Source organism: Archocentrus centrarchus, chromosome 13 (genome assembly GCF_007364275.1).
Source record: "Archocentrus centrarchus isolate MPI-CPG fArcCen1 chromosome 13, fArcCen1, whole genome shotgun sequence".
NCBI classification, from domain to species: Eukaryota; Metazoa; Chordata; class Actinopteri; order Cichliformes; family Cichlidae; genus Archocentrus; species Archocentrus centrarchus.
Window position 1 is genome coordinate 38,734,641 of NC_044358.1, and position 12,942 is coordinate 38,747,582.

General features: G+C 39.0%; 1 protein-coding gene across 3 annotated transcripts in view; it reads left to right on the plus strand.

Moving 5' to 3' along the window:
* The window catches only part of lsamp (limbic system associated membrane protein), a 1,252,509-nt gene that overhangs the window by 1,174,967 nt on the left and 64,600 nt on the right, over positions 1 to 12,942 (plus strand). For all 3 annotated transcript variants that reach the window (XM_030743581.1, XM_030743582.1, XM_030743580.1), the window contains one exon: positions 10,722 to 10,866. In XM_030743581.1, the coding sequence (XP_030599441.1) occupies positions 10,722 to 10,866 (145 nt within the window). The remainder of the gene's footprint in view (positions 1 to 10,721; positions 10,867 to 12,942) is intronic.

Sequence of the window (12,942 nt, forward strand, 5' to 3'; positions counted from 1 at the left end):
CTGCCCTGTGCTTTTGAACTCTCATCAACACAAAACAGCAAAAATACAGAGGCATGAACACAGATAGCAAAATCCTGATGCAACGCACTACAAGATTTTACAAGCAGAGCAAATGTGCGGGAACTTTTATTTTAGTCAAGCTTTGAGATCATTTAATTGCCATTATGCAACCAGAGGCTCCGCAGCGAAATTACAGGTTCCTGTTATTTTGCTCATCTCCTTTTACACTGCTGTACAGACAGGCCAGCTGCTTAGGGGAGTAGTGTGTGGCAAAGGAAAAGAAGAATGGGAAATAGGAAAGAAAGGGGTAACGGCTAAGATGGGGAGCAGTCAAAAGAAATCACGGGGCAAGAATAAATATGGAAGACAGAAGGGGAAAAGCAAAAACAGACTGAGGCAGTACAAAACAGCATAAAGATAAGGAAGTAAAATGAGCATGACACAAGGGGAAGGTATGACAGAGGAAGGAAGCACAGTACATCTACTGAGATTTAATAGCGGCATCCTGCCCTCACCATAGATCCTACTGCCTACGCCTCAATGAGGCGCCATCTGTCATGGGCTTGTTACATCCAACCACTTCCCCCTCACACTCCAACCATACTAAAAAGTACAATACAGATTTTAAAATGAGAATGAATAGGTCCAAAAGAAACTAGACTGGCAGGTGGAGTGTCAGGGCTTCTGCACTGCTGACGTACAGTATCGAGCGTAAACACTGATCGGATCAGCTTTTGTTTTTTTGCTGGCCCCAGATGTTGCTCAGGAGATTTCAAATCTTGCACGGCACAGCCCGAGCACAACATCTATTTGGATTAGCTTCAGAAACTTTGAGAAATGTGGCGCACACAGAAATTAAACTGCTCTGGCACTCGCAAAGCCTTCGAGGTGAAATCACACCTGTGCCAAGCGAATTTGAATCAAGTCGACCTGCCCGTCCTGATTTGTTTGTAACCGTTTTTGATTAATAATTTCCCCCCGTTAGGTCGCCAGGCCCAGTCTCAAAACAATCATTTCTGCCCTGATTAATGGCTTGCTCTAAGCACTGATGCATGCCTACCAACATGGAGGGGCTTCATGAAAATTATATGAGGCTTTGTGGCTATCTGGGGGCTTTGAAGCAGAGAGGGAAAAAAAAAAGCAACAGAAATTATCCAAAGTCTATTCCCATGCACTTACATCACTAGGGGGGGGTTCCCTACAAACTGGCTCTATGATATCGAGAAGTTAAAAAGGGAAAAAAAATTACTGCTTGTAGCTCTCTCCATTCTTTCACTGTGCGCATAGTTCGTAGACACATCAACAGATAGCTTTTTCAAGGAAGGCCTATCACAGGAGAGTGGGGGGGGGGGGGGGGCACTTCCTGTTGATCACAGCTTTGTTTGAAATCACTATTAATAAAAGGAGACAGTTTATTACCCTCAACACATCACCTTCATCATTCCTCGCGTTAAATGCTTCATTAAATTTTGCAAACGAGCTTCAAACACTTTGCTCCTGCCTTTTCAAATTCACGTGACCTGTTTGCAGCTGATGTCAACACCAGTTTGCAAAGGCAAGGAGAAGATTTCACCTGCTGATTGTCGATTAACACACAACATCGACGGTGACATGCACAGGTAGAAAACGCTCACCTTGAACAGTTTTTTTTTTTTTAATTATTATTTGTCTGTTTCTGTAAGTCTGTAAAGCAACACCTATCATTAATTATTTATTTCTTGGAGAAGTGTTAATTGGGCTTGTCAGTGGTAGTTTCTTTATATCAATCTAAAAACATAGTGCAAGGTGAAATCTACAGCAGGACAGGATTGTAGCAGGTATTTTAATGAATTCTTTGTTCTGCTAAGCCTGGTCCTAGGGGATAAACTTAGACCGTACCTGAACTACTTTTAACCTGCTCCTCAGAAACTATGCAGAGCTAGAAACTGCTTGAGGGCTATAAAGGAGACCCTGGTTTGATTTGATATCCAGCTTTGGCTTTACTCTCACCTCGCACCTTTTATTTTTTTGTTTTGTTTTGGTTTTTTTGAGTATTTTTATTCTCTGGTGCATCCTTTCCATTTCTGCTCTCTAGTCCCTTGCCTGATCTATCAGTTTCTGTCCCTCTGCCTGCCTCCTGCCACACGTACACAGACACAGCTGGTGTACCACTCTCAATTTTACACTTTATCAGTTGCTGAAACAAGCTGGTTGACCATTTCAGAGGAAATATTTGAGATTCTCCTTAAATGGCAGGTAGGATATTGTTGCAATTCACTCAGAAATCTGTGCAAATGTGTGCATGCGCGCTACCATACCCCTATGACACAGCCTGTCCAGTCAATACGAGGATAAAAGGGAAAAAAAGGTGAGAGAGAGAGAGAATGAGTTGGAGGCAGAAGGTTGAAAAGGGTGGAGGGCAGCACAGGACAGGAAGATTACAAAGAGGAAGTGAGGGGAAAGGGTGTTTTGTAAAGAGGTGAGAAGTGTCAGAGAGGAAAAAAGGGAGAGAAAAGACGAGGTGAGACGAGGAGAACAGGGTATTGATGGGGATAGCGGGTGGTGTGGCTGTTCTGTCAGTCTTGGCACATCGTTCCTCTCATTACAGTTTCACTCCCTGGCTCCAGCCTGCTCTTTGGTCCTCCCCCACGGCTAGCCCTGGAGCAGGGATCCATCCAGCCCAGCCCTCCTGTCAACACAAGCCCAGCTCAGCAGCTCTGGCCCAAGCATCTGTCAGCCCACACAGTCCACCGTCAGCCATAGTCTATTGGCAACTCCATATTGGCACAGCACAGTGGGACAGAAAAGGCGTATAATATTGCACAGCAGAGCATCCATCAACAAAGCCCGGGGTAAAACAGCACAGGACAGCAGCCTAGGCATCCGTGACATGCAGGCCCTGGATAGGCCAAACCCCAGTCTCTGAAGAGACTGATAAACAACTGCACTTTATAAAACCCACTTTAAAAAAAAAAAAAAAAAAAAAAGGGTAAATATAACAAAGCCTAGTGTTCACAAAAATCCTCAAATATTTGCTAGCATTTATTTCTGTTAACAGAGGCTATGTATCCTGCAGGATCATGGATGTGGACAGAATTTTTTAGTGGACTACAGACGTGAAGGTGCTGTTGTGATTAAAAGGTTTTTTTTTTTTTTTGTTTGTTTTTTTTTGCCAGATATTCACCAACCAAAGTCAAACTATATAAATTATACAACAGAGGTAATTGTGAGGACTGCAGCAGTTAATGGGATAGTTTCATCACAAATTGTTCAACCATGGCTAGCTATTCCAATTAAATCAAGTTCCCTGCAAGCATCATGCTGAATGGATCTGATCAGACCAACCAAAGACAGTTGTGATCTTCTATTCTGGTCCAGTGGAGTTGAGACAAACCTGGCCTCGCACAAAACCTTGACAGCTTTCCTCCTAGAAAGAGGCGAAAGCTACAGGCGGACATCTGCACTGACAAGCGATAAAAAGTTCTCCGCTTTCCTGGCAGCCACTCATTAGTGAGAACAGAAAATAGCTACTACTGAGCATGCTCTACACCTTGCAGCAAAGGACACTCTGGAAGCTTGAAAAGTTCCAGAGAACAGCAAAGAGCAGCAAAGAAGAAGGGTTGCATTGCAAAGAGGTGAGAACGAAAAAGAGACAGCAGTGGAAGATGAGAATGACCAGATTGGCAGAATATGACCCTGATTAAAGTCTGAGCATTGAGGTATTTACTCCACCATGTGTAATGCATTTAGTCACCTACTGTATTTCTTTGACACATATGGAGCAGCATATGGTGGCTGCTAACATAAAGGAGGTAATCACCCAAAATACAGATTTGGGTGATTAATGGTCCCTGTCACCGTTAGTAATCCAAGAGCTCACTTTAGAGAAACCAAAGTGTCCTTCAGTCATGCTGTGATTTAAAACTTGTTTTCCTCACTTAAGCAGAGGGCATAATTAAGTTATTGATTAGCTAACTTGCAGGTATCACATGTAGCTTATTTTTATTGTGGGAAGCTGAGATTTCTTCCTTAGTACTAACTTATCACCATAGTGCTGCTGGAGTTTACCAAAATGAAGTTTTTTTGTTTATTAAGTAATGAAATCAAAGATTCTCAGTTAAAATTTGTAGACCATTTATAAAGCACTAGAGGATCCAATCACTGCTAAAACATATGTCATGCTAGAGCCAATAAATATAAATTCAAAGAAAATGTCTGCTAAGTATTGCCAGTAGCTGCTGGTTGCATTAATGCACCACAGTGAGTTCTCATTTTTCTCTCTCTAATCTTTAATTGAACTAGTAAAGATTGGGGCAAAATGTCCATTCTCTTGTGGAGGGTCTAAAAATGTTAAAGTTTACAATGATGTGGTTAATCAGATGCACATCCTAGGCTGGCTAACATGTTGGCATCTACTAAAATAACTGAAACTATTATTGATAACAATTACATTAATGTTGCTGAGTTCTCATTCATTTACAGGAATACGGTACTTCCTAAAATAGTACCAAGATGACTGACGCCATTGATTTTAAGTGTCAGTGGCTTTAATTTTGTGGCTAACCAGTGCAAATTCAATTACCTCTCAGACACGGTAACATAAATACTCTTTGTCTTGTTTAATATCAGAGCTAGGCACAAATCAATAACGGCAGTAGAAAGCCAGTAAATGAGGAATTCATTGTCTGTGATGACATTACCTGGAAATGCCTCTTGATGTTGATGTTCTCCAAACTTTTGTACAGCAAGGTTTATGTGACACTTCAGTGCCTTCATAAGACAAGTAATGGCTGCTGCCGTCCTAGATGTAAGACTAAAACAGGTATGCCACTAGACATGTTCTGCATGTTTGGGGTGAAACTGGAGCTCTAGCTGGGACATCATTTTTATTGCAGGGATGAAGAGTCCAGTCCAGCCAATGACACCACTATGAGTCTGTGTAAATGCTGATGTCACAGAGGGGTCAGGTTGTTTGCAAGAGTAAACATAAAATAGGTGGATACATGACACTGAGTTGAATTTCACTCTGAAAACTCCTTCCAAAAATGTCACCATTAATAGATGAATGCGTAGGAGGAAAACTGCAGCAGGCTCAAGAAGTAGAGCAGGCTGATAGGGATGGAGACGGATCTTTGAGATCTCAGGTAAAGCGCTAATTATGAATTATATAGAGTCATAAGTATTAAAGTCAGTCTTTGGATTTTCAGCAAATATAACATTTAAAGGTCGTCATAAGTTGTCTTCAGTTTCTTTTGAAAAATACATATTTGTATTTTTAGTACATGACATTATATAATACTTAGAATATGTATAAATGTTATATAGTACCTTATAATAATATTACATAATGTTTGAATTTGACCTCAAGTTTAACTTACATGTTTTCTTTGTTATCTTTTCAGCACATCACTTTATTATTTATAGCTTAGAAATCAAGTAAAGGTAATGTAGGTTGAAGAAGAACTTACTTGCTCTTCAGGCCTTCAGCTGAAGTCTTCAGATCATTCTGCAATTGATCAAATACCATTATGTAAATTTGATCATACACCGTTGTGTAAATTAACAAATTAGACATTTGCTACATTTAGCATGTGTGAGAGGATTATAATCATAATTATTATCTATCTATTTTGATGTTAATTTAGTAACACGCCACTCAGTGGTAGGGGGCTGAACTCATTTTGTGAGACCTGAAACCTAATTCATGAACTAATTAATTAATTTAATGCTCTGTGGGAAAGGGTGAATCTCAGCAAATAATGTTTAATATTATTTATAGGGCTTAATTAATTAATCAAATTGCAATTTCGACTACAAACGATCCACGCAAACAGTAGAACTGACAAAAAACCATTACTATTAAAATTATTTTGTCACGTTAAGCTCTGCGAGTATACTCTTAGTCCTGATTTATGCTTCAGCTTTGAGTCCTCGCGGGTTCTACAAGGTAACGTCAATTACCTTTAATTACCGAGCGGGACCTGACGTGCACCTCCCCATAAATATAACTCCAGGTCTGGTCGGCGCAGCCCTCAACAATTCTGGACTTTTCCACACCATTGATTACTCCCATGCATTTCCAGCTACTTTTATGGTGCTGTTTTTTTTTTTTTTTTTATTTATCAGTTAGAGAATAACATCGTCTCAATATAAGGAATAATAATCATAGCCTCAATATAAGGACTCACAAATGTCAGCAAATTCCTGGAGGGATGTTGCTGAAACTATCAGAGTGGACTTCAGAAACGAATAAAGTGGAAAAGCTAGAGAGACAAATATGTTCACGCCCGACAAAAACAAGACCACAAATACCGAGGAGGAGGGAAAAAGTCCCAACCTTTTATGTTTCTTTTTTATGTTTTATTTATATTTTTATTATTCTGTATTTAGTATTTATTTTCAAGAGATTGTAGAAGTGCAGTATATTTCAAGGTATTCACTGTTAAGTGCAAACAGCCATAATTATTTCTGACAAAAAAATAGTAAAATAAACTTTTCCAATTTAATGTTTAACAACACAAAACACTTCATGCACAGCATCACATAATACTGCCTCTGTGTGCACAATTTAACATTTAATATTTATACAACTGAATAATACACAGGAGAGACAGTCTATTAAATTAAAGTATGCATTCTTAATTATCACCACTGTTACATGTGTTTTTATTTATATAATCTGCAAAGCTGTTTCTGTCATTGTCACTGCTGTGATTTTAAGAAAGTTCAATTTCTTTTCTATGATGCTGAATTTTGTTACAACACCTGCCCCTACCTGTACTGTGCATATCTAATCTTATCTCAAAACCACCAATTATTTAACATTTAGATCATAATTACATGGTGGGTTTTTGTTTTGTTTAGGGGATTTTTTTTTTTTTTTTAATTAGCCGAATAACAATTTGGCAGTCCGTGACTTGTGTTTCTAACAACTGCATCCAGTAAGGAAGCTTTCTTATATAGTGCTCAGAACACTGCGGTTCAGGTTCAGTGACAGGCTACAGTTTAATGTAATCTAGGAAATTAAGGGAAATTGTCCTTTCATGTGGTTCCCATTTTCAGCTTCTTGTTTTTCCAGCTTTTCATGGTTACTTTACAGTAGGAGACAAATAGTAAGGAGGACGGAGAGGAAACAAGCTCAGTACAAGGAAAAACACTGCAAGCTTTCAGTCAGCCAGGGCACTTTATTGCTTCACTGCAAGCACCTGAAAGCAATTTGTCAGTGTGTGTCTATAGGTTACACTAATGTGGAGGGGATGTAGAGAATTAGCACCTAGAACAACAGGGTGTGCAGTTCAAAAACAGCACTAGAATGTTTTGACTATCAGTGTTGGGGAGTTGTGAACTACATATAATTACACTATTACTTTAATTTGCCTGCGCAGAAGCTTGCTGATAATGTAACATGTGTAGCTGCTTAATAATTTATACATTTCAGTTCCTTTTTGTGTGTTTAACTAATGCAGCTGATTTAGGGCCTCAAAAGTAAATGGTGGATTTTTGGCAATAGTTTGAAATCATTGAATCTGAATTGGTCCAAATGTCAATTAGACAAAAGTATTGATTACTGTAATTCAGTAACAAATCTTCAGAGTTTTTGTTTAAGGCATTACCTGGCTAAACCCTGCTTGATGGAATACCCTCAGCTGGACTAGTTCCTGAATGACTGGTGAACACTGTGTACAAAATGAAAGCCGACATAAAGTAGATATGGTGGATGTAGCAACCAGTGGACATTATCCACTGGATCGGGGACTGATACCATGTTTGTGACCGTGTGACAATCTTTGGACGAGAAAGTTACAGCTATCAAGCTTGTTTGGCAAGTTGTGTCTGTGGAGCATAAATACTGTACTAGAATTTCACTGGAGCACATAGTTTCTGGATGGGATATTAGTGTAATTAACCACAATCCCAAATATTTTTGTCAGATAATTGCATTGAAAATGCATCAAAAGGCACAAACACCACAGACATGATAGCGAGATCAAATTTAAAAAGTCAGTCCCCAGACTATTAGATACACCTTTTCAACTAATCAGCCGCTCAGTGCATTTAGATATGGAGACATAGTCAAGATGACCTGCTAAAGTTCAAACTGAGCATGAGATTGGGGAAGAAAAGTGTTTTTAGTGGCTTTGAACTGGTTGTTGGTGCCAGACGGACTGGTCCAAAAAAGCGAAAATATTCACTGAGCGGCAGGTCTCAGGGTGAAAAATGTGTTTTTGATGCCAGTAGAGGTGTAGCGGTTCAGAAGCCACGGTTTGGAATGGACCACACGAAATATACCGAAAATAAAAATGTAGATAAATTCGAATTCTGTCTGTGTTTTATATGTAGATACTGATTTTTTGTTCCCGTGAATCTCATCAGAGGAGGATTACTTTGTCAACTTTATTTTCCTGAGGAATGTTGTGCTGCATTGTGTTTTAGTAGTGAAACAAAAACAGGCCTCTCAGGTGATATGTAGCAGACACTAATCAACTGATCATCAGTTATTTTTTTTAAGCAATTTTCATTTGTTTTCTAGTCAAATGTGGCTTTTATGCCCATTGAAAGATTTTTTTTGTTATTGTTTGCAAGGAATAAAGAAATTCTAAGTAATTTGTTTGTTTTAGTCACATAAATCATCATTTGATCCAGAAATAACTATTTCATATATGCAAATGAACCAAACCAAAATTCACTGATCCGTGGTTTCTGTACAGCAGTATGAACCAAACCATGGAATTTCATACCTAGATGGTAGAGGTCTGACAATGGCCAGATTGCTTTGAGCTGATATAAAGCAACGGTATCTCAAATAACCACTCGTTGCAACCAAAGTATGCAGAAGAGCATCTCAGAATGCACAAAACATCGAACTTTGAAGGAGAAGATCATACCACTGCCACTCCTGCCAGCCAAGAACAGGACACTGAGGCTGTAATTCTCAAGTCCTCACCAAAATTGGGCAATAGCAGATTGGAAAAAGGTGGGTCTCAATTTCTGCTGCAAGATTCAAACGGTAGAGTCTGAATCTTGCAGCATGAAAGCATGGATCCATCCTGCCTTGTATCAAGAGCTCGGGCTGGTGGTGGCGTGATGGTGCAGGGGATATTTTCTTGGCACATTTTGTGCCCCTTAGTACCATCAACTACCTGAGTAACGCTGCGATGTTCATCCCCTTGTGACCACAGTGTACCCATCTTCTGATGGCTTCTTCCAGCAGGATAATACATCATGTCACAAAGCTCAGATCATCTAAAACTTCAGGTGCTACATTGTAGCTACAGTACAGCAGCAAAGTTCAGTGAAATGTTTTGTTTTTTGTTTTTTTTGTGCCAGTTTTATGCATTTTTATTGTTTTTTGCTTCTTTGAAAGCACTGAGGGGTAGATATGAATATAAAGCTGCATGAACCCAGCTCCACAGTGCCACATCATTCATGGATGCTTTTGAGAGATTAATGCTTAAACCCAAATGATATATATTATATGGATTTGAATATGAGTCAAGCTGTGCTGCACCAGATGTCCCCTCTGGCTTACAGCTAGTTTTAGAAAGGGGCAGTTCATGTAACTTTCTGGGATTATAAAAAATGCATCCGAATTAGTTTAGCGTGCTTTTGAATTGCTCCTTTTAATCAGAACCCTGAAAAACTCTTGAAACAAAACTGGAGAAACACTTTAGAGTGACGGAATTGGAAGATAGATGTCAAAGCCAGGCTGTAAATATAGTGAGTTATCTTGGTCCCGCACAAAGGGAAGGAACATCAGTAGGGATTAAAGCTGCAAGTACAAACCTTCAACAAATCTGACATCCAGCTCCCACTGTGAAACAGACTAGGGTGACTGCACCAACTGTTTTGTACTTCACCCAGGGTCACCCACGAAAGACAGCCTCACTCCACTGCTTCACTAAGCTACTCTCTTGTAGCTCAACACAATCTAAAGTGGTGTGCACAGCCAAGGCTCGGGGAATTGCCGGAATTTGCATGTAAGGCGCGTTCATTGTCAGCTTGCATTACAGCTGATATCCATTCTCATTGATTCAGACGTCTTCTCACATTTACATTTATTCATTAGGAAGATGCTCAGCTCCCTTCTCTCCCGTGCAAGATGTCTTAGCTCGAGCTTACTTGGTGTAATGCTCTGACAGCATGCAACAAGAAGTAAACAAGAGGATACCAGTGTCCTTTCTCATCCAAAGGAATAGGCACACCCTTAAAGGAGATGTATTCATCAGAGAGGGAGGGAAATAAAGAAGGAGAAGGGTTAGGGAGACAATGCAAGAGAATGCATGGGAGGAGAACATAAAAAATGGTCCTTCACTTTGGTTTCTATTCCAAGACCTTGGAATGAGTGGAGGCCTTAGGTGTCTGATCAGTTTAGCAGCCTTTGTTAATCGACAGTATCAAACGTAGCACTGCTGAATTGTATTAAATCATAAGCAGCTTGGTCAATTATTTCAGCACAATTGTTTGCATAAACCCTTACTCAAAGCACCTTTGACTTTCACACACCCCGCCTACTCTGTGGGATTGCATAATTGCCCTGATTTGTTTTTAGAATTTTTGCTATCTACAAAACTCCACACTTCATTTTGCCTAATAGGATTACATATCTCGAAATAGAAAAAAAAAAAAGTTGTGTCCATTTATTTTCTCCACACCCTTTTTCACTGAATTCTCTATAATGAAGAACCAAGCCTTTCATTTATGTTCCCTGCTCCTCTCCTCACCTGCTCTTATTGTGCCCGTAGGTGTTACGTTGATGACAAAGTGTCCAAGGTGGCTTGGCTCAATCGATCCAACATCATCTTTGCCGGTCAGGACAAGTGGTCCCTGGACCCCAGAGTAGATCTGGTCACTAAAGGACAGCTGGAGTACAGCCTACGCATACAAAAGGTAATGTTGACAATAAAGAGTCAAAAGCTAGACTGAGTTATTCTCCAAAACAAATTTATCCAGAACTGAGTTCAGATGATGTTTTAATTTAGGTGCATTTTTTTTTTTTTTTAGTTTCAGGCATGTTATTCCAAAAATCATGAAATATGACCTTATTAAACACACACTTTGACTTAAATTTATTCTTTTTTTTAGGATTGCGTGTTGTTAAATATTAATCTCTTCATTTATTCATTTATTTATGCAGCAGGTTCAGTCAGAGGGACTTTTTTTCTACTGCAGTCTTAATTTTTGATTTATCACTGTCGGCGTGCTTTCAGCAGCGACAGGATGGGAAGACAGGGGTGTTTTCACAACCCCCCCAAAAAAAAACAGTCTTCTTGCATAAATTAATACTTAGGTACTAGTTTGACATATCAGGAAAGTTGTTTACCGGCTAAATATGAAGCTGGAGCCAGAATCCATCTTATTTTAGCATAAAATGAAGACAGTGGGAAACAGAGTAACGGGGATAAGCATTAAAAATCAACTTATTCCAGTAACTTATTGCAGGGGGTCATACAAAGTGCAGGACTTCACATAAATGACCAGCATTTGCATTCTGAGACCCATGTGTGGTTGGCTTTAGGCAACAAAAGCAAAGTTGTTCGAATGATAATTAGGTAAACACATCCTGCCCTGTTCTACAAGTTGCTTCACCAAGACAACAGTGTTGTGCACGAAGATAACCACGAAACACAATTGACTCATCGAAAGCAGACATTTTATGGCGAGACTGCATCATAGCAGGAGAAAACATTTTGTTGAGATATTCAGTGTGAACATTTTGGAATTTGCCAAGTCCATTAATTCACAACATTTCCTCATTATGTTAATAGAAAACATAACTTGGGCTCCATTACATTTCTTTCCACACATATTTGCTGTTTCACATTCCTGGTACTGTATGTAAAGCAGTTTGCATTAGACAGAGTCGTTCTGCCACTTTATGGGGAAATGAATGGGGGGTGACTGGCAGTGTGGCCATAAATCTCCTGACAGTTTTACAATCTGAGGGGGATAAAAAATTAAACTATATTAAAGTTGATATACCTTTCCAGGAAGAATTTCACTTCTTCTGTCGCTTAACATCTTCAAGTTTGCAGTCACCTGACAACATTACAATGTAATAGTCACAGAAATGTAATATATGAGTCACAGTAATTCCATATAAACAGATTTAAAGTACGAACATGTAGAAACAAAGTGCCTGGGAGTTTGCGATGACAAAACCAAAATAATGCTTGAGAGGAAGAAAAACATTCAGTGAGGGGATTGTGCAGGAACTTTTTCTACTTACACTGAGAACAAAAATATATATAAAAAAATTATAATAAATGAAAATTTAAATCAATCAATGGAATGCACAGATTTTTAAATTAGTTGATAGTTTTGTGTGTATCAAATATCTCTTGGGTCTTTATTGCTTTTCTGTTTTTCAGTCTGATGAGAAAATTGTAATAGTGGTTGATGTCTATTAAAAATACATTAAGAGTTTGGTTTTCTTCTTGGGATTTCACAAATGAAGTCTTTTTGGGTGACAGTAGCTAATTCTGTCAAAGTAAAATTCCAAGTAAAAAGTGTTTCAGTTTAAAGTGAAATGACAGAGCTTTTTTTTTTAAGGGAAATAATAAAACACAACAAGAACAGTCACCACATGCAAAATCTCTCTATCCCTCAGTCCCATCCATATTTGTATCAGGGGCAATCCCTGATCTAAGTGCGGATGAGACTGAGGGAATCTGGAGTGCGGATTAGTCAGACATCCAGACCGCTCCACAGTTTTATTAGTGTGATCAGGGAGAAGGAATTCAAGCATTGTCCTGAACAGCAAAATACAACAAAAAAATACCAATCATAGGTCATGAATTCTCATTCATTCAGTTGTGAATGGGTACAAAATTACCCATCGATAGCATTTCTGCACATGTAACACCTTATCAAGCATCACATCATTTTATTTTCACAACAATAACATCTAATTTAGCAAATATTTTATGTACTCATTATTGATATCTCCAAGTTGTGATGATCACT